The sequence below is a fragment of the Kogia breviceps genome, chromosome 1 (assembly GCF_026419965.1).
Source record: "Kogia breviceps isolate mKogBre1 chromosome 1, mKogBre1 haplotype 1, whole genome shotgun sequence".
NCBI lineage: Eukaryota > Metazoa > Chordata > Mammalia > Artiodactyla > Physeteridae > Kogia > Kogia breviceps.
The window spans coordinates 114,286,677-114,306,335 of NC_081310.1; the positions used below are offsets into that span (position 1 = coordinate 114,286,677).

The 19,659-nt window shown below is 41.6% G+C and overlaps 1 protein-coding gene across 1 annotated transcript; it reads right to left on the bottom strand.

Annotated features, from left to right (window-relative positions):
• Nucleotides 1–5,691: 5,691 nt before the first annotated feature.
• Nucleotides 5,692–13,851, bottom strand: GNAT2 (G protein subunit alpha transducin 2). Its single transcript, XM_059046109.2, is given in 9 exon segments — nucleotides 5,692–5,882; nucleotides 6,403–6,556; nucleotides 8,246–8,375; nucleotides 8,595–8,723; nucleotides 10,617–10,774; nucleotides 11,522–11,663; nucleotides 11,966–11,979; nucleotides 11,981–12,009; nucleotides 13,734–13,851. Coding segments are annotated over 9 exon segments (1,065 nt in total).
• Between the last annotated feature and the right edge of the window lie 5,808 nt (nucleotides 13,852–19,659).

Sequence of the window (19,659 nt, forward strand, 5' to 3'; positions counted from 1 at the left end):
CCTTTCATGAGTTACTTCTGCTGAGGAAAGCATATTTCAGAACAAATCAGGACAGGATGGTTATTTTCTGATACTGTGTCAGGCCTACACCTGGCTTTACTCAAGTCTCTCAGGAATAAGAGATAATATGGAATATTATGCAGCAGTAGACACCTGAGGTGCAAATTAACATACAGATTCTCTGGCTAAACTCTACTCAATTAAAATGTCTGAGCCAGGTCCTGGGAATATGTATTTTTAAAATAAACTCCTCAGGTGGTTCTGATGCAGCTAACCTGGGCCAATTCTTGGGGACAACTGAATAGACCGTATATTAAAGATCAACCCAAATAGTAGACAACCTCAAAATCACTAGTGAATGACTAAGTTATTTTTTATTTGCCATTAAGTATAAAGCACCTACATGACTTAAAGTACTTTCACCCAGAAAATTAGTATGAGGACTGTTTGGTCAAAGAACGTTCCTACATTTTAGATAGAGTATTTCGTTTTTATATAAAATTAAGGCAAAACAGGAAACTTGGGGTTTCCAAACTTTTCTTTTGTTTATTTCACTCCATTTATTTATTCAGTGAAAATTGAAAGGTATACCAAAGTAAAGATAGAATCCTATGACAAAGGTAACTGTGTAATAACATGAATATTCATTTACAGTTGGTAGATAAAAGAGCAAAGCTAGCTATAGAATGAAAGTCTTCTTGAGAGGGTTTGGGAAGGGGTAGGTAAGGGGAATGATTGAGGAGTCAAATATAATATAAAATCTTTGTATGCCCAGTCGTATATATTCTCCCTTCCTGAAATCTGGTGGGAATCAACATGGTAGTAGAAATAATCAAATATTAGTAAACATACTTCTGGGATACACCATCTCAGTGTGTTAGCGTTCACTAAGCTTTGACAGAGAGCTTTGACAGCGGGCATATTAAGTTCTGTACAACTGGGTTTATCCTGTCTTCTTACCCTTCACCCCCACCCCCCGGCCATATTCCTTTGGGTTATCCAAACATTTTTACGGAGAGACTTGTTTATTTGTAAGAGAAAATCCCAGTAGTCATAACAAATCATAAGAAATTACCTGTTTTTTCTTGCTTGTGTAAGATGAAGGTCCTCAGACTCTTGAAGTTGGAGAGTTGCTTGATGTGCTGGGTTCTGGTCTTTTCCCTGCTTTCAGCTAGCTATGAAATCTTTCAGTCTTATATCCCTCATCTAAAGACAGACTAAATTATTTCTTCTAGCTGTGATATTCTATGGTTCTGATCAATTAGAAATAACACATTTAAAAGTGTTTTGTAAATATTCTTTATGATACTCAAGATTGTACTCCACTGCAAAAAAGGTAACCTAAGACAATACCAACAAATGTGTTCATTGTAGCTGGTTGTCTTTTCTCAGCATCACTTTTCCCATATTCATTTCGAAAACCTGAAATGAAGTTCAACTACAAATTACCCTATATTTTGCGAAGCAGGGTGAAAAGGTCTTTGTTTTGCATTTAAATCCAGTTCTTTATTTTCTATTCAAACTGGTGCTTACTTTTCCATGACCAAAGGAAAGAAAAGTTCCTGCAGTCTGCAGTATATCTGTTTGACCTCACAGAGATGTCTTCACGCGTTTACCTAGCAGGATCACCAGAGGCTCTGGCACACTTGCAGTCCCTGGCCCAACACTGAAGTCCTGCTGGAATCTGTGCTCCGAGGGCTGTGCCGGGTAGAGAGGGAAGTGGGAGGTAAGAGCTTTTCACCCTTCACCACCTTCTCCACCCAGCATGGCCGGCACACTTTGGTCTACGGCACATCTCCAAGTATAGAGTGGTTTTTGAATGCTGTTATTTTTCACCTTGGGGATGGGGCCACCCAGATTTGGACTATTTGGGGTATGTGATTTTTTTTATCAGAGTAAGAACTGTTACAAGTAAATGTGCTTTTTATAGTTATACTGAATCTTTAGACTGAATTTTTATGCTGCTTTTATTCCTCCTTTAGTTGACAGAAACATAAAAGCACATTTCCAATTATATTTTTTCCATTTTTTATTGTGTTAAAATGTACATAACATAAAATTTGCCATTTTAATTATTTTTAAGTGTATAGTTCAGTAGTACTAAGTACATTCACATCATTATACAACATCACCACCATTCATCTCCAGAACTTTTCTCATCTTCCCAAACTGAAACCATACCTATTATAATTCCCCATTTCCATTCTACTTTCTGTCTTTATAAATTTGACTACTTTAGGTACTTCATGTAAGTGGAATCATACTGTATTTGTCCTTTTGAGTCAATCATATTTTTATAAGAAAAAAAAAGCAACTATCATCAGATATATATGAAATGGAACTTAATTTACACTTGGCTTACTTTCATCAATGTCTAATCATGCAGTGCAAGGGAAGTATGTTACAGTCTCTGCCGTCTAAGTATAAGAACAGAAAATTATACCTTCAACAAACAAAGCTATTTATACTTTTACTGTTTTATGCTAATTTTACATTCCATTTTGAGACCAATTTGTATTTAGTGTGGAGATGATTTTGTTAAATATCTATGATTTAGACATGGCATACTTTTAAAATAACCAAGGATTTGTTTGGGAATAGAAGGAGCTTAGGAGAATGAGAAAATTGACTTTGATGTTATAGTGTATGGTGGGCTGTTTGTATCACGGTGCATATAGAAAGACCACTGGCTTTGGATTCAGAAGACCTGTTTTGGAGTTCTAGTTCTGCTACTTCCTAGCAGTGTGATCTTGATGAAGACTCTCCACCTCCCTTGGCCTCAGTTTCTTATCTATAAATTGCTAGTGGACCTGGAATATTTTAAGTTTCTTCTAGCTTTATCGTTTTAAGAATTAAGATTGCAGTATGTGAAAATAGGGTTGAGTATTAGTTTCTGACCTATCTTGTTACAAAAAAACAATTTCTGATGATATAAAATTCAACAGTATAGTGTAAATTTAAAATGAAGCAAAAGAAGACAGATATAGACAGCAGAGTGAATATATGGCATAATTTTGGTTTTAAGCTTTCTAACAGCGTTTTATGCAAAGAGAAATTTTCATGCACACAATCAAAGTGTCCATGAGATAAAAATAAGCCAGTTGGGTAGGAGAAGTACCAGTGAAGTTGTCTCTAATAGTATGAGGTTTGGGAACCATCTCTGGGCCTGACAAACAGTGAAGCTGCGGTAAGGATTAATGCCTTTTTTGGAAGCTTGTCCAGAACATTTGAAGTCCTCTTACCTTTACTCAGAGAACATCCTGGTGTTGGCTAAGAGCTTCGGGAAATTGTTTTGACTTTGTTCTAAGGAACAAGAGAATGGATGACCAAGGCGCCCTGTTTTTATTTTGTGTAGACTCACCAGAAGAGTTTTAGCTTGAAAATATTATAAGATGAATAACCAGATCCTAACTTCAGTATAGCAGCTGTAGAAGTGCTGCTTTTAAGTACTGCTGCTTCCCCATCAAGCCTCCAATGTAACCTTTTTGCAAAGTGCATATAGGGTGGCTTGTGTGAATTTGTTTATAAACCAGTTAAAAGTTGGGATGTCTACCAGAGCAAAAGAAAACTAAAATACTAAACTAAACTAAAATACTAAAATGCCGTGTTTTATTCTGCTAGAGATTGTTCTACCAGAAGACCTGTCCCACTGGCTTTGTTTTCATGCTAGTACTGTAGGGCAGGTTCTATGTGAACATTAATAACCAAGGAGCCTGGGGTGGGCTTTTACAGTTTGGCCCATAACCAATTCCTGCCTAGAGTCAAAGATCAAGGAAAAGTTAATAAAAGAAGCAAATAATCTGGCATGATTTGGGGGTAGGTGGGGCTACCCTACTTGAAGGTAGAATAAATGGGAAAAGTTACATGTGGGCCCTGCATAGATAAGATCATAGCTATAGCAAAGATTTTTAACCTGGGGCTTCAGAACTCCAAAGATAAAACTGGGTTCAGTATGTTGGTTTCCTTTGTAATTCCCTGAATTTTATTTTATGCATTTTTAAATACTCTGAGAGGAGGTCCATAGGTTTCATCAGACTGCCAGAGGGATCTATGATACCAAAAAAAAAAGACTCAGAGCCCCTCTATGTTGAGTTAAAGCAAAGAGGTTAGTGATCGTTGGAGCGTGCCCTTTAGTATAGTCCCTGAACAATGCTTGGTTGCAAGAAGGGTTACCCAGATTTTTTTCTTCGGCTTAAGTTTTTTAATCGGCGGTAGACAGAGTAGTTTTCCTTATTTTTCTGGTATTTTCCCAAGTTGGTTTCTCTTCAAGGAATCAGAAAGACTATTAAATGAATCCAATTTTAACAGCTGCAAATGTATTCTTCAAGCTCATATGGCTCTCTAGTATCAATATTGCTAGCAGTAGCCTAAGTGTGAATGTGTGTTTTTGGCAAGGAGCAGATATTCATTTTAATTGACACTTTCTTTTATATACTAAATCTTGGATGCCCAGAGCTTTCCTCACTAGTAGTTGTAAATGCTAAATCTATACTTGACTTCACCACCTCCTGTCAAGATAAATACAAGCTTTGTTTCCCCCCAAAGGAGTTCGGGGAATAATTTAATTGTTGGCCTGTTTGGGGAGATGTTGTTTTCAGCCAGGCATCTCATGGACCCAACTGCAAAGATTTTCAGTGCCTAAAGCAAAATCAGCTGCCTTTTTTGTTCTCCTGAAACATGTAGTGGTTGAAACAAGGATTTTAGGATTGCTCACTTATTCTAAATTCTGTGATAGAGAAGTGGCAGCAATAAAATCACTAATACTCCAAGTGGGAGTGTGTTCTGTCCTCCAAGTTTATTCAGAAAGTGTCTTGTATAGCTGATAAAGTTACTTACAGGGATAAGTATCCCTATACTTACAGAGATATAGGGAACACAGTCTTTGTGGCAGTTTGGGAGCAGAGGGATAATCTGTACTTAATAAAAATCATTTTGGGGAATCCCCTGGAGGTCCAGTGGTTAGGACTCTGCGCTTTCACTGCCGAGGGCTGGGGTTCAATCCCTGGTTGGGGAACTAAGATCCTGCAAACAGTGTGAGCAGCCAAAAAAAAAAATCCTTTCTGTATGTGTACCTTAGAAACTAAGAAACTCACATCTTCTATCTGGTGATTCAGGTCTCTGGGCTAAGGCACATCAAGGTCTGTTAGTAAAAAGGGGTGGTAGGTTTAGTGAGGTTCTGTTTTTAATTAGTTTTTTTGTAGACTGCAGGGAAGGTTTGCTTTTTTTGTTTGGGATAATTCATCTAAAAACCTGGTGTTGAATTTCATAAATGGGAGCTTTTATATAGGATTTCTTTCTGTCACTAACCACACAGCTTTTATGTGCCTTCCCCTCCTTCAGTTATGTTTGTGATCATTAGAATAACCCTGTAAAGTAGTATAGAGAAGTTATCTTCATTTTATAGACAAGGAGCTCAAGGCTCAGAGAAATGAAATATTTACATTTTTGTAGTAAGTTGGCAGAACCAGTACTGGAACCTGGGTCTTTTGACTCCTGACCTGCATTCTTTAAACTGTACTAGCTATCCCACTTTTAAAAGAACGTATGGGACACAATTGCAATCACACATACTCCATCTCCAAGGGAGAATGGATGTATTCTTGTCATGGTATATTGACCTAAAATTTTCTGCTTGAAATTACCCAGATTCTGAACCTGTTTATAGAACGTATACTTGAGGAATGGTGAGAATTAGAAGAGTCCACAGTTCTTGAGGTTTTCTTTGATGATAATATCTGTAACTGCATCAAATACAAATTTGACATTCTGTGTGTCTGTGGCACAGGTCATGTGACTGTAGATTTCTTTGACATCTTTTCTCATGTTGAGGTCAAGGAATTGACTCTTGATATAATTCCCTGCATCCTCGTAAGAGTTGTTCCCTGATTTTCCAGAAAAATAGTGAAGAAGTGGGATAAATTAACCCTTCTTAGTTGCTCACTTTTTAAGTGACTCACTTGATCCTTGAAATGTTGTATTAGACAGCTGCAGTTGGGGGCCTGTTTTTAGAGGGAGGGCCTCTAGTGTTTCCCACTTGAGTTGAGCAGAGAAATTGTGGAGAGAGGTGTCTCTGTGTCTCCACCCTTGGTTTCTGGCAGTTATCATCTGAACAGTCGGTGGGTCTCCTGAATCTAATGTCTGCTCTATTCCAGAGACATCTGAATTTAAACCTCTAATTGAATGCTCAAGTTTCGTGGGTTAGACATCCAAATATCACTTGGACATTATAAAGCCCATAAGAGGAACTGAATATTAAAGGGGTAAGGGATCATCAACTTGGCAAAGCAGAGGAGTTACACTTACTACTCCTTACAGACAAGTTCCTTTATGTCTCCTTGGTATAGGAAATGAGGCAGCCACCTGTCATTACTATGAAAGAATTGTGCAACCCCCAGCACTTACCATCATACTCTGGAAAACAAATGCTGAGATGGACTTTCTTGATTTTTTCCTCAAAGAGGTCCTTCTTGTTGAGAAAGAGGACAATGGAAGTAGCCGCAAAGAACTTGTGGTTGCATATACTGTTGAACAGGTGCAGTGACTCATGCATACGATTCTAGTAAGAGGAAACACCATCAGAGATATCAGGTTGGGCTTATGGGATATCTGTCTACTTCCTGTTCTTGCTCCCCTTGAAGAAACCAGTGTTCCAAATGTAAAAGGAAAAATAGGGAACAGCTTATCTCTTTCTTAGTGTGGTAGAGTAGAGCCAAAGAGATCTGACTTCCTTCTAATCCTCTTTATATCACAACTGTATGATTTGGGGGAAAGTACTGAGCTTTTCTGAGTCTCAGTTTCCTTATCTCAGGATTATTATGAAAGTTAGATGAGATCATGTATGTATAGTGTCCATGATAGTAGGTGGTGTATAGGTGTACAGTAAATGTTATGCAGATCTTTGGCAACCAGGGCACAGCTTAGGACTTTGATATCCTTAAGGGCTGCTGATTCAGGGTTGAAACTGGGCCCAAGTAACATGTCCACGTACATCTCCAGGATGATTTTGATAGGCTTCTGTTATAAAGTCCCAGATCTCAGTTCAGGCAGGAACATAATAGGGATTATTTGGCCCTTGTGCCAAATGGTAAGGGCTAAAGAATTTCCCAATGCCACAGCACAAGCACTTCCGCCTTATTTCCTTCTCTGATTGCCACTTTCAATGAGTGAGAAGTAGTGCTGTAATCTGCAGAGTCCAGAGGTTACCCAGTGCCCCAAACCAGCCTATTGTTAGGGAGTAGACCTTTAGGGTCTTGAAGTGTGCTATTAGCTGACTTGGGCTCAATCTTTTCACCTAATAAAGAAAACTAATTAGTAGCCTTTTCTCATTGCTAATTCTCCTATAAAAACCCCTTAAGACCTTCTAGACTTCAAGGTTAAAGATGGAAGACATCTTGGAAAATGAATGGCCCTCTTAAGACATTTTGGCTAAAAGATATTCAGAGTGCTCTAATGTGAACCTGAACTACTAAGGAGAAGGGAGAAGAACTGGAGCGGGGGATAGAAGGATAGAAGCTGTGTCTTCTATCAGTAAACTGTGGGCCTCCGTTTATAGAGCAGATGCATATGTAGAATTGGCGTTTTCCATGCCTTTGACATGCCCTATCTTAAACTTGGAAGGTACCTGGATGGGCTGACACTGTTCCTGCAGAGCTCCTGTCTTGTAAAACTCCATAGGCTCAAGAGAACCACCCTCAGGTAGTTCTCCAGCTGCCAATTTAAGTGGCATGTGAGAAAACTGGTTTGCCAGTCTCTCTGTAGTCCTGTTGACACTGAGTATATATTTAGGCTTCCAAGTGAGGTTAGTATGCAACCCCTCTGTCATGTTGCATAAAGATACACATCATATGTTGTTCTTTCTGCTCTATCATTTTCATCTCCTATCCTTTACTTCCATAGGCAGCCTGGGAGACTACTTAGTGTAACTCCTTTGCATTGCCAAGTTAATGATCACTTATCCCTTTAATACTCAGTTTCTCTTATGAGATTTTTGATGTCCCAAGTAATACTTGGATGTCTAATTGGAGACCAAGCTCTCAGTAAATCTGGAGCTCTAAAGTGCTAACCTAGAACCTGCAGAAGAAGAGGTTTTTCTAGAATCATTTGCCTGAGACATTGGTCTGCTAGAAGACTGCTAGACTATTAGTGCTAGCTGACATCACCCAAGTTGGGGTAATGGAGTGACACAAAGTTTAGAGGAAGGGTCACGGGGGAATTAGCAAAGCTGCTTGGTGCAAAGGTCACTCACCACTTCGTCATCTTCCACCAGCACCATATCATAGGCACTGAGGGTTGCACAGAAAATGATGCAGGTGACTCCCTCAAAGCAGTGGATCCACTTCTTTCTCTCTGATCTCTGCCCTCCCACATCAAACATCCTGAGAGAAGAAACACCTGTTTTCAAACGTATACCCACATGCACTTGGTGTTTACCCCACAGAGGTGGCAACTTTGGGGCCAGTTAGTGGTAAGATGGGAAGTGGAAAGGAAAGGGGGAGAAGTAGGGGGAAGTCAGGCTGGGCTTTTGTGAAAGCCAAGAAGCACACCTACGTCCCTTTTTGGATATCTGACATGCTCCCAGGGAACCATGTACTCACCTGAAGTTCAAGTCTTTGACAGAAAACTTGGTCTCAATGATGCCTGTGGTTTTGACTCTGGATCGTAGCACATCTTGCTCATTAGGGAGGTAGTCAGGGGCAGTAATTTGGTCTAATTGATTCAGGTAGCTGGAAAAAAGTGATTGGCATTGATAATATTAAATTTTCCACAGCCAAAGTCAAGAAAGGTGAAGGGCTTTACCCAAAGGCATATAGCTAACTTAGTGATAGAACCAGCCTAGAATTTATATTGTTAAATCTAGGAGTCTTTCCTTCAAAGCATCTTGTGTCCTTACAAAAAGAAGTGTGGGACAAGCCCATTTGAGACAGAGGTTCTGTCCCATTTGAGTCAGATAACTTTTCCTTGTGTTTCACCTGACTACAAGGTTTTCTAGACCCTTGAATGAGACTTGGTGGTTTAAATGGGTGCCAAAATTCCATCAAGAAGCAGGAGTAGATTAAAAGAGATTTTAGAAATATATGAGATGTGAACCAGTGCAATGCATGGACCTTGTTTATATCCTGAATCAAGTTGAAGGGAAAACATTTGAGATAATTGGGGAAACTTGAATGAACACTGACTTGGATATTTGATGACATTAAGGAATTATTAAATATTTAGATGTGATGATTATGTTGTGATTCTTTTTTTTTAAAGAATATTTTTTAGAGATAAAATAGTGACATTTTTAGGATGAAATGATATATCTGGAGTTTACTTCAAAATATTCCAGTGGGGAATGGAGATAAAATGAAACAAGAGTGGCCATCGGTTGGTAACAGTTGAAGCCATGTGATTGATTGTATTATTCTGCTTTTGTATTTGTTTGATAGTTACCATTAAAAAGTAAAAAAAAAAAAAAAAAAAGGCAGATGTGAAGTGAGAGGACTGAGAGAAAGAGGGAGGGCAAATTAACTGTATGTCAGACATTTTCACATTTAAATTCTCATTTAACCTCATAAACCTTCAAGTTTCATATCCCATTTTACAGATGAAGGAAAAATCCAGAAGAGTTAAATAACTTGTCCAGGACAAGAGGCATTGTGGTATATCGTAAAAAACATTCAACTTTGTGGACAAATAGACCTGGATTTAAATCCAGCCTCTGCCATTTATCTATATGACTTTGGGCAAGTTAATTTACTTCTCTGAACCTCAGGTTTTCCATCTATAAATAGGACTAATAAAAAATACTATCTACCATAAAGGCATATTGTGCAGATTAAATGAAAAGGTGTACCTAATGCACTGAGCAGTGCCTAGGCCTGAGTAAGTGAGTGAGTGCTCCAGGGATAGTAAATGATAACTTTATTATAATATTAGGTGATAAAACAGGGGCTAAACCCAGGTCTGTTTGACTCTGAAGCTCATGCCCATCTATGATATCATGCTGTTTGAGGTAGGATTGATAAACTCTGTGTACCTTATCTTTTGGGGACCAACTTTGCAAAGTTTTTGCTCTCTAATCCCTGACCAACTTTCTTTGGTTTGCCCTGGCAGTTTGTGTCCTGTGCCCTGGCACCTTGACATAAGATGCTATGGGTGAAGGAGATTTCATTTTAGGCTAGTGGCTTAAGTAGAGCCTGTGTTGCCAGCTAGAAATTTCAGCCCTGAGAGGGCCATGATGAATCATGCCTCCTAGGAGAATGCGTGGCAGAACTGCAGGGCTGTATTAGTGTTCATGATTCTGAAAGGAGAGGCTACGTGTTTGATTTAAGAAGATGGGCTGAGGGCTGTTAAACAGAGCACCTCTGTTTTGAATTTGAGTCTTCAGCTTTGTAGGCTGCAGTGAACCAGTGTAAAGCAATACAGAGTGGTGGGAACTGTGGCAAATGTCCCAATGTAAAGGCATTAAATTCAAAGCATAGTAAAACACTGCTCAAGCCTAATAAGACAGGCATGCAGCCTGAATTCAGTCCTTGGGTCTCCAGCTGTCAGTGCCTAAAATTTTCAGCTGGCTGTGATTTCTCCTAGAAGGTTGCTGATGCCTCATCTCACCCCCTCCCCAATCAGAGTCTTACTAGGATGCCGAGTCACTGAGCTGGTACTCTGCAGCTCTGTCAAAGCAGGCTTGCACCCCACTATCCTTCCACAACTTCTTGATGACCTCCACCAGCTCAGGAGGCATAGTGCCCTCCTCAGTGGAGTCAGCCAGGTTGTTGAGCTGTCGCCCATCATCCTGTAAGGCATTAACCAGGATGAGAATTACACGGGAGTAATGGCTTTCCAGGAGGCTTTTGGGAATTCTGCTGAAAGGAAAGCATTTTGGATTGCAACCAAAGCCTAAGGTGGAGATGGTGTCCAGCAAAGATTCTAAATAAACACTGATTAATTTTTGAGGGTGCTTCTGAGATGCAGAGGGTGGCAATGTATCCAGTCCTGGGATGCCTAGTGGATAACAGAGGTCCCAGGGGCTTCCTCTGTGGTGTTTCCATCTTCCATACTTAGTCCAAAAGTGAGTGTCCTGCCACAAATGTGGGTGCTCTGCTGCAGGGAGATTGGGAGATTGGAAGTTTAAAGACCAGATTGACCATGAAATGGACAAGATGATAGACAGGAACCTATCACCTTTGTTTTTTCAATGATTCAAATCTAGGAAAAGGACAATACTGGAACTAGGAATTTGGCTTATAAAAAGTTCCACAGCCAGGGCAAAGAATCTAAGGGGAACAATTTAAATGGTAAAATAAGACCAAAAGGCAGAGGAAGCTGAGAGCAGATTTTTTAAAAAATAAACATTTATTATAAAGGTAGGAATTGCATGCTTTGCTAGGAGTGAAGTAAAAAGATTTAAAGCTCAGCAAGCGGGATTTTAGTTACATAAACTTTTTTCTGACCCATGTTTCCTCATAGCTCATTGGCCACTGGCCTGTTCTCCTCATTAGTCTTTCCTCCCACCCTTAACCACATAGCATTAACCACGTACCGCACAGCTTGCTTCAGCAAAGTCAATGCCCAGTGTGGGCATGGCCCGGATGATAGCCAGGATGGACTGTAGCACATTCCCATAGATGATGGCCTTGTACTCCAGGCATTCTTCTGGTGAATAGCCATCCTGATGAATGATCCTGCAAGGAGGAGACACCCAGCCCTTTGTTGGACCTGAGTAACCAGACCTAAGGGATTGGGACTCTGGGAGGATTTAAAGGGTCATAAGAACCCAATTTCTCTATTCTTACTGCTGTCCCGAAGTGGAGAGTGAGGGACATGGGGCATGCAGATGAGGGACATTGGGAATAAGATCCTTTATATCCTTTACATCTGGGTTCCTTAAGAACCCAGATAAAGAACCCTTTATCCTCCATGCTTCCACTGGCTCTATTGACTTCTTCACCCTACCTCAGTCCTTTGGGGCTTTGTTCCTACTCACTTCATCTGTTTGACTGATAGTGCTCTTTCCTGACTCCCCAGCACGTGCAGGGAGAAATGCTTATGCTTCAGATTTCCACCGGCTCTCCCCAACCCTCCAGTAGATGGCCCGTGAGAAGTCTAAGCCACTGTTCGCTTGGGAGCCTTGTTAGGGGAGAACACATAGGGATGATTACTGCCCCAGTTTTCTGCCAGCTTTGAGCTCAGGCCATTTGATCTGGAGTTAGAGGAGAGTTTCTCAACCTCTGCATTATTGACACTTTGGGCTGGATAGTTTTTTCTGTGGAGGGCTGTCCTGTGCATTGTAGGGTGTTTAGCAGCACTCCTGGCAGAGGCCAATAGCACTCCAGTCTTCCAGCTGTGACGACCAGAAATGTTCTCGACATTTCCAAGTGTCTTGGGGTGGGGGTGGGGATGTATAAGATCTCGTTGAGAACCACTGATAGATTCAGGGGAACTCCTTTAACATTTCTGCTCTGCCTATTTTTACTCAGGAGAGTGAGCTTGGGGCGGGATTGGAGAAAGCTGGATCTCCTCACTGAAATACTATTTTTTTCGTTATCTTACTGTTTCCATTATTGACTAAAATGTTCTTAGATCCTCATTCACACCCCACTCTCCCTCTCTCAAAGACCTGCATACCCTTCAGCTCTCTCCCCCACTCTATACTATCCCTGATGCCTTAACCCCCCCCCCCCTTATCCTGTGCTTGGTCCCTCTAAGCTTCTTATTCTGAATGTAGAAGAAAGCTGCTTAGGCTTAAAAGATCTCTCAGGGGCCTTGCCATCTCTTTCCCCTCTGTAGCCTCCTGGGCTCCTTGGAGTCTGCTTACAGAGATGTGCTCTTTAGTGTGTCCTTAGGGCCATGCCACAGATCAGCTGAGGGAAAGGAGGTGCCTTAGTTTGGGACTCTAGTTCCCAGGTTCCTCATGGGTTTGGAAACCCAGCCCAGCCAGCCAGTCTTCTGCTATAAAGATCCTACCTGCTCCAGCTTGCCTACCTCTGTACTACCATTGGGTTTTTTTCCTAAGCCAGGTGTCCCAAACTCTACTGTTTTGGCTCTGTTTACAGCCATGATCAATTTCTGATCGACTGAGGTGCTTTTCTTTTTTCAGCACAAACCTGTGATCTGCTTAGGAGCTCATCAAGCTGATGAGCCTCCCATCTGGCAGGGGCTTTAGAGGCAGCTGCTGAATAGAAAGCCAGGAAAGGACTTCTCTAAAGACTCCATTCCTCCCCACTTAGGGCTCCCCACTTCTAATATTTTTGCAAATTTTTTTTACTGAAAGCAAGGAGAAGGAACCAGTATACTTGGTAAGAACCATTAGGCCTATCCTTGGGACTACATGACATTGATTATATGGTAGGACTTCTGAGTCCACTGTCCTCTTCTGAGTCCTTGACTCAGTTTCTGTTTGTAGATTCAGTAAGTGTCTGCAAGCCCAGAGTTCATGATATTTGCTAAGTTGTTAGGTGTTAGGTTTGGTTAAATTTGGAGATGGGTGGGTGCATTCTGGCCCTCACACACTATTCCCGGTTCAAGGAAGAGCAGAACAGTTCCACAGTAACTTTGGCATTCTGCATCTCGTTGGGGTGGCTGTGCTCAGCCTTAGAGCTCCTGATCCCCTAGCCTGAGACTGGATGGGGAGAGGAAAAATGACCTTCTGTCCCTCCTCCCCACACAGTGGGCTAGAACCCACCTACCATCCAGGATAAGCAGGAATGAGGAGTACCTTCTCCTTCTCTGGCTCATCTTCCCATCTCGCTCACCCAGCAATAGCAGCTTGATGGTCTTGGCTTCCTTGTCAGCATCCTCCTGCAGCTTCTTTTCTAGCTCTTTGGACCTCTTGGCCAGTTCTTTGTCCTCAGCACTGGCTCCACTCCCCATCTTTCTGCCGTCTCCTCCTTGGTGGCTTCCTCTGGCCCTTAAGCTTCTCCTCTAGGGTTTCCTATCTGAGAGATGGAAGATAAGGAAAAAGTAAATTGGGATCACATATCAGTTTCTTAGTCCTCCTAAAAAGCCAGTCTGTAGGGAGCTGGGTGAGGGAGCGGGCTCTGTATTCTCGTACCCTGCCTGTCTTGCCTGAGACTACGTGCCCCAGCCAGAGACCTACTTAGTCTAGGGATTGTAGCCTTTATATCTAGCAATGTGATGGGTTGAGCCAATTAAGAGCTCAATATGACAAAGGGCAAAGACCCAAGTGTTTCTGTAACTAGGGAAATGATGTGCTGGATTCTGACACAGGAGGATAGGATGCAGATGCTGGAACTCTCTGGAATAAGATAATAATGGTTGCCCCATCCTTTTGAGGGACTGATCCCCTAAAAGTCTCTTCCTTCTTAGATTCACTTGCATCTTAGAGCTAGAGATTAGAGACACAAACAGAGGAAGCTTTCCGCACGTTGAGACTCCAGATTACATAGCTTCAAGGCACCAACGCACACTCGGTTCCATCATAGCAGGCCGGTCCTGGCAAGGAATCTTTGGGGTTTACCCCTTTTTGGAAAGATTAGAAATGTTTCCTCCAGCTCCTCCAGTGGCTGCTGCACCAGGAAGCTATTAGCATTGTTCCTTTATGTTGGCTCATCTCTTTATACATACTCCTGTTATTCACACTTAATCACTTCATTATTGTCTGTTTTACAGATGGGTTTTCTCCAGACTGATTTCCTCCCCCCGAAGGTCAGGTACCAAATCTGATTCATCTTTGAATCCTTCAGACCTTGTGGTTTATTAGTGGATCCTCAATGAAGTTTTGATGAATGAAGGAAAGAAGGAAAAAGGGTATGTGGTAGAGAGAACGAGGCTGCTTACCCACTAAAGCCACCTGGGGCCTAACTTCACTTGGCAAGTGAACTTTGCTAGTTTTTAGTGTGGAGGGTTTGTGCTGCCTCACATAACAGTGCTTCCTTGGGAAATTAGACTCTAGCCTCTGGCTCCTCAAAGGTCAGGGCAGCCCTTCCTCTGGCTCTCATCACAGCTGCCCCTTCCCAGGGAGAAATGAGCGTACAGCCTACAAACTGCCTCACAGACATATCAGAGACTCTCTCCATTGGTCATACTTGTCTATGCCAGTTATTTCAGTTTACTTAAATGAGTTGCTGTGGAAGCTCCTCAGAGGGACATACTTTAGAATGTTGCTACCGAAAATGTGATGAAAGGCCCAGCACAGATCACCTGGGAGCTTCTTATAAGTGCAGAATCTTAGGCCTTAACACAGACCTTCTGATTTGGAACTTGCATTTTAACAGGATCACAGGTGACTCTAAGGATACTAAAGATTGGAAAGCTCTGCCCTAGGGAGTACTAGAGAACTGTTTTTTCCTCAGACTGGCCAAATCATAAGTATTACCTGGGATGCTTGTTTCTATATTTCATCAAATCTTAGATGGCACTGAATGGAAGATCATTCTGATTTCAAAGAGGTTAATATATGTGTGTTTTTAAAAGAGTGTGTTTTAGAATCAATAAGTTCCTTAATAGTGCCAATTCTAGAGCCTGAGAAACTGTATTCTGAACTAGTACAGTTTGAAAAACACTAATCTAGAACAGTGGTTCTCAGCTTTTGGTGAATATTGGAATTTACCCAGAGAACTTAAAAAAAGAAAAACATACTGATTTAACTAGTCTGCAGTGCAGTCCAGGCATGAAGAGTTTAAAATTTCCCAGGTGATTCTAATGCGCAGCCAATGCAGAGAAACACTGAGCTCCAAGTATTTAACTTGCTCTTTCCTTTTAGATTGGAATTGCGCAGCAGTGGCCAGGTAGACTGAGAAAGTGGGAGGTAGAACCTAGGTTTCCCGTCTACCAGGTACCCTGAGCTATCCTTGATCACCTTCCTCCTACTCACCGCCTCTCGCCTGCATATCTGGGTATCTGGCTGAGAAGCCCTGGCCTGGAGCCCAGACTCTCAGGGCTGATGGAGAAGAAGGCAGCCGCCAAGGTGCCTTCCATGGTGATCATCTTTTCCCAATCAAAAATTGGCAGGTGCTTATTGACTTAAGGGAAAACAGGAGAGTCTTTGAAATTGTGACTGTCTTGGAATCTTGGCTATAAAGTTTCAGTAATGATACCTCACCAGCCCTGCCTAACCTACCCACAATATTGGTAACTTATACCTAGGCCAGAGCTGCGCTGCACCCTGCACTGTTCAGAGCAAGGAACTGCCAGGAACTGTGCTAGACAGTTTACGTGGCTCATCTCAGTTAATTCTCACACTGACTTCAAGGTAAGTGCTCTTGTCCCCAAATTACAGACCAGATAACTGAGACTTGAGGGTTAAGTAACTTTTATTCAAGGTCATATAGCTTAGTTAACAAACCGGACAATATTTCTTTGCACTACCCCACAAAAGCAGCCAGAGAAAGAACGTTGGGCAAAAAAAGACGGGCAAATGCATGAGCTCAGTAACAGCAGCACTTGCATTGTTAAAGGAACCACTGACTTGTTTCACAAGTGGGGAACATGCTTGAGCTTGTTCCTTTTTTACCTACCACCTCAGCAAACTTCTGTGCTGCTTCTCCTTGTTTCCTAGCTTGCTGGGTTCCCAGTTCCCAATACTAAGCTGACTGTGGGAACTCCTGGCCCTCACCTGCCCTCTAATTGCACAGACCTGCCCGCTACTATGCATGGACCATCCTGATGCCTCCTGCCTCCTGTCTTAAGTTCCTGTGCCTTTCCTGTGGCTGTTCTCCTTTATTATCCCATTTGGGTTCAGTGTCCTGGTAGAGTAGGTGCTATTCCCATTTTAGAGGTGAGTGAATTGAAGCACAGAAAGGTGATCCACATGTTACTAAACAAGTTAGTATCAGAAGCAGCTAGAGCTCATATGTCCTAGTCCACAGCCCTTATAACTCCCCCAAATTTTTTAGCTTCTTTAGCAACAGACTTTATTGTTTGAATAGTTACAATATTTTGAATGAAAGAAAAAAAAAAACCACTGTTTTCCAACTAATTTAATCCTGCTTCCTGAGTTAAGGGGAAGTCTCAGGATCTGTCTTATACCCAGTGGTAGGGATTGTGTGTAAAGCCTTGTCCCAGCTGGAGTTGGGGGGTGGGCATGAAGAAAGAGGAACTCCCTTCAGGGCCTTCCAGTCCAAAGAAAGATTTGGTGTAGATGCACAGGGAAACAATTTAGTTAAAGGAGCACTGTGCTAGTGCTGGAGAATTCAGAGCTGTTTAAAACCTAGCCTCTACCCCTGGTAGAAAAGATAATTGCACATCTCACTGTCAAATTGATAAATTCTCTAGTAGAAGAAGGGAGGGAAAAATTGTAAAATGAACAGATTTCAACAGAGAAGCAGAACAACAATAGAAATGGGGGATAGACATTTGGAGGAGAGGAAAGAGCATGAGAAAAAACATGGAGGCATGAGGTACAAAGTGCTCAGAGAAGACTGGGAAGTTTGATATGACTGGACTGGAGTAAAAGAGTGGAAAGTGCATGGAGGGGAGGGGTGAGAGACGAGAACAGGAAAGGAAAATTGGGGCTAGCCAGTGAAGGGCCTTGAATGACAAAGGGTTTGGCTAAAACCCATTTAAGACTTATAAGCAAATATGGTTGGATACAGCTGCATGGTGCTATAAACAATGTGAGGTGACTGGGGTGGGGGACTGGCTCCTGGGAGAAGCTGAGAAAAAGAGCTGAACAGCTTGATTCTAGAAGGATCTAGGCATAATGTTTGGTTTAGGAAACTCATGGCCAGTGATCTTTTTGAGGCTGCAGGTATTCTCTCCCAAGTCTAATGTCTGCTATAAGTGGTTTGACCTTGGTAGGCGGCTGACATCACAGGTGAACATCAGGCGAGAAGCTAAGAGAAGCAGTTCTTCAGAGAATTAAGGAGTGCATTGTCAGTGGGGGCCTAAGGTTCAGGGAGGGCCATTCCAGGAACCATCTGGTGTATAGTCTAGACAGTGAGAAAGCTGGTTTCAAGCTAGGGAAGATCCCTGGGGCTCAAAGACAACATTAAGTCCCCAATATGAAAACAGCTGGAGGTCGGAGAGGATGACTCACTCCTTCATTTTCCAAACTGTTCTATATAGACAATGAAACCCCACTAAGATTCTTGCTGATGTTGTGTAGGTGGGGAGATTGAGGCTTAGCTGTAATCAGGGCAGACTTCCTAGCAGGGACAGCATACTGAAAGTCTAGAAATAGGGAAGGGTTATAGGGTGAAGGGTGTGTGGTAGATGGGACTAGGGAGGAGCATGAAGGGACTAGTGAACTGGTTTTCCTAGGTAGGGTGGAGGGCAGGAATTGCCACCTATGGGCTGGTTAGGTAGGTAAACAGGTAGGTAGGTCTGGATTAAGGGGGAATCCTAAAAAGACCTGGCCCAATGCAAGAGACCACCCTTTAAAGTTATGTCAAAATTTGCATTGTATTAGAATATAGATGACCTACATGGTTACCTGGGACTTGATATTTAATTTTGAGATATATTTTATTATTCAATGTTGAGAGCCCAACAGCCTCAAAATTCCTAAAGGCCCCAAGACTAATTTAGTCCGGGGTTAAGACATAGGTGAGTCTTAACTAGGTGGGATGTGGAGGCTATTACAGATTTTTATAGACTTTTGTTGCTTTCCATTTCCTTGATTATAAAAATCATGGATATGCATTGTAGACAGTTTTTTAAATGCAAATAAGTATAGAGAGGAAAATAAATATAAGCCATAATTCCACCACTCACCGATAATCATTTGTTACACTTTTTGATGTGTTTGTTTTCTATGCATATATGTCACATAATTAGGGTCATACTATATATACAGATTTGTGCATCCATTTTTTTCACCTAACTTTACATTGTAAACATTTTCACCTTAAGAGATTCTTCAAGAATAGTTTTTAATGGTTGTATTTCATTGTATGCATATGACATAATTTAAACATTTTCCTATTGTTGGACCTTTAAGTTTCCAACCTTTCTATGTGATAAACTGCAGTTATGAACAATTCTGTGCATATTTTTCTTGCAGCGCTTTTTAGAAGAACAATTTCCTGGAAGTGGAATTACTGGATCAGATAATATGAACCTTTTTAAGACTCTTGAGTAGATGTTGCCAAATGGCTTTCAGAAAGATTATATCAATGTTTTTTATGACCATCAGTAGGATATGTGTGTGTCCCATCTCACTAACTACCCCCACTTGCCTGCTTTAGGATTTTTTTTTTTCCTTTAATCTTTGCTAATTTGATGGGTAAACGTGGTATCTCCTTGTTCTCTTTTTAGTTTTATTGATTCTTTGTGAGGTGAACTTTCCCCCCCATGTTTACGGAGGCCATGGTTTTTTGAGTTTGTCCAGGGTGAAGAGCAGTAAGTAGGCAGGGATCAATGGAGGCAACACCAGGTACATGTAGAGAATAGGGTTCAGGGTCCACAATCCAGTCTGGGTAGGAGGGGAGGAGGCAGAGTTCAGGAAGGAATTTGGTTGGGGTGGTGAGAACTGGGAGGAGCTGGACAAACAGCATTAGTACAACTGGGTGTGGGGGCAAAGGGCTCCCACAAGGTGGAGACACAGGAATAGACTAATAGCTGCTAATATGTTTAATTATGTGCAGAGACATTATAGGGCCTTTCTCCCACAGATTTCCTTTAAGTAGGATTCTCTCCCACTTGGGAGTAGGGGTTCTGGTTGTGTGGGGTCTCTGCAGTCCCCAAAATAGCCCAGCACCCCTTCGTTATAGACTGCAA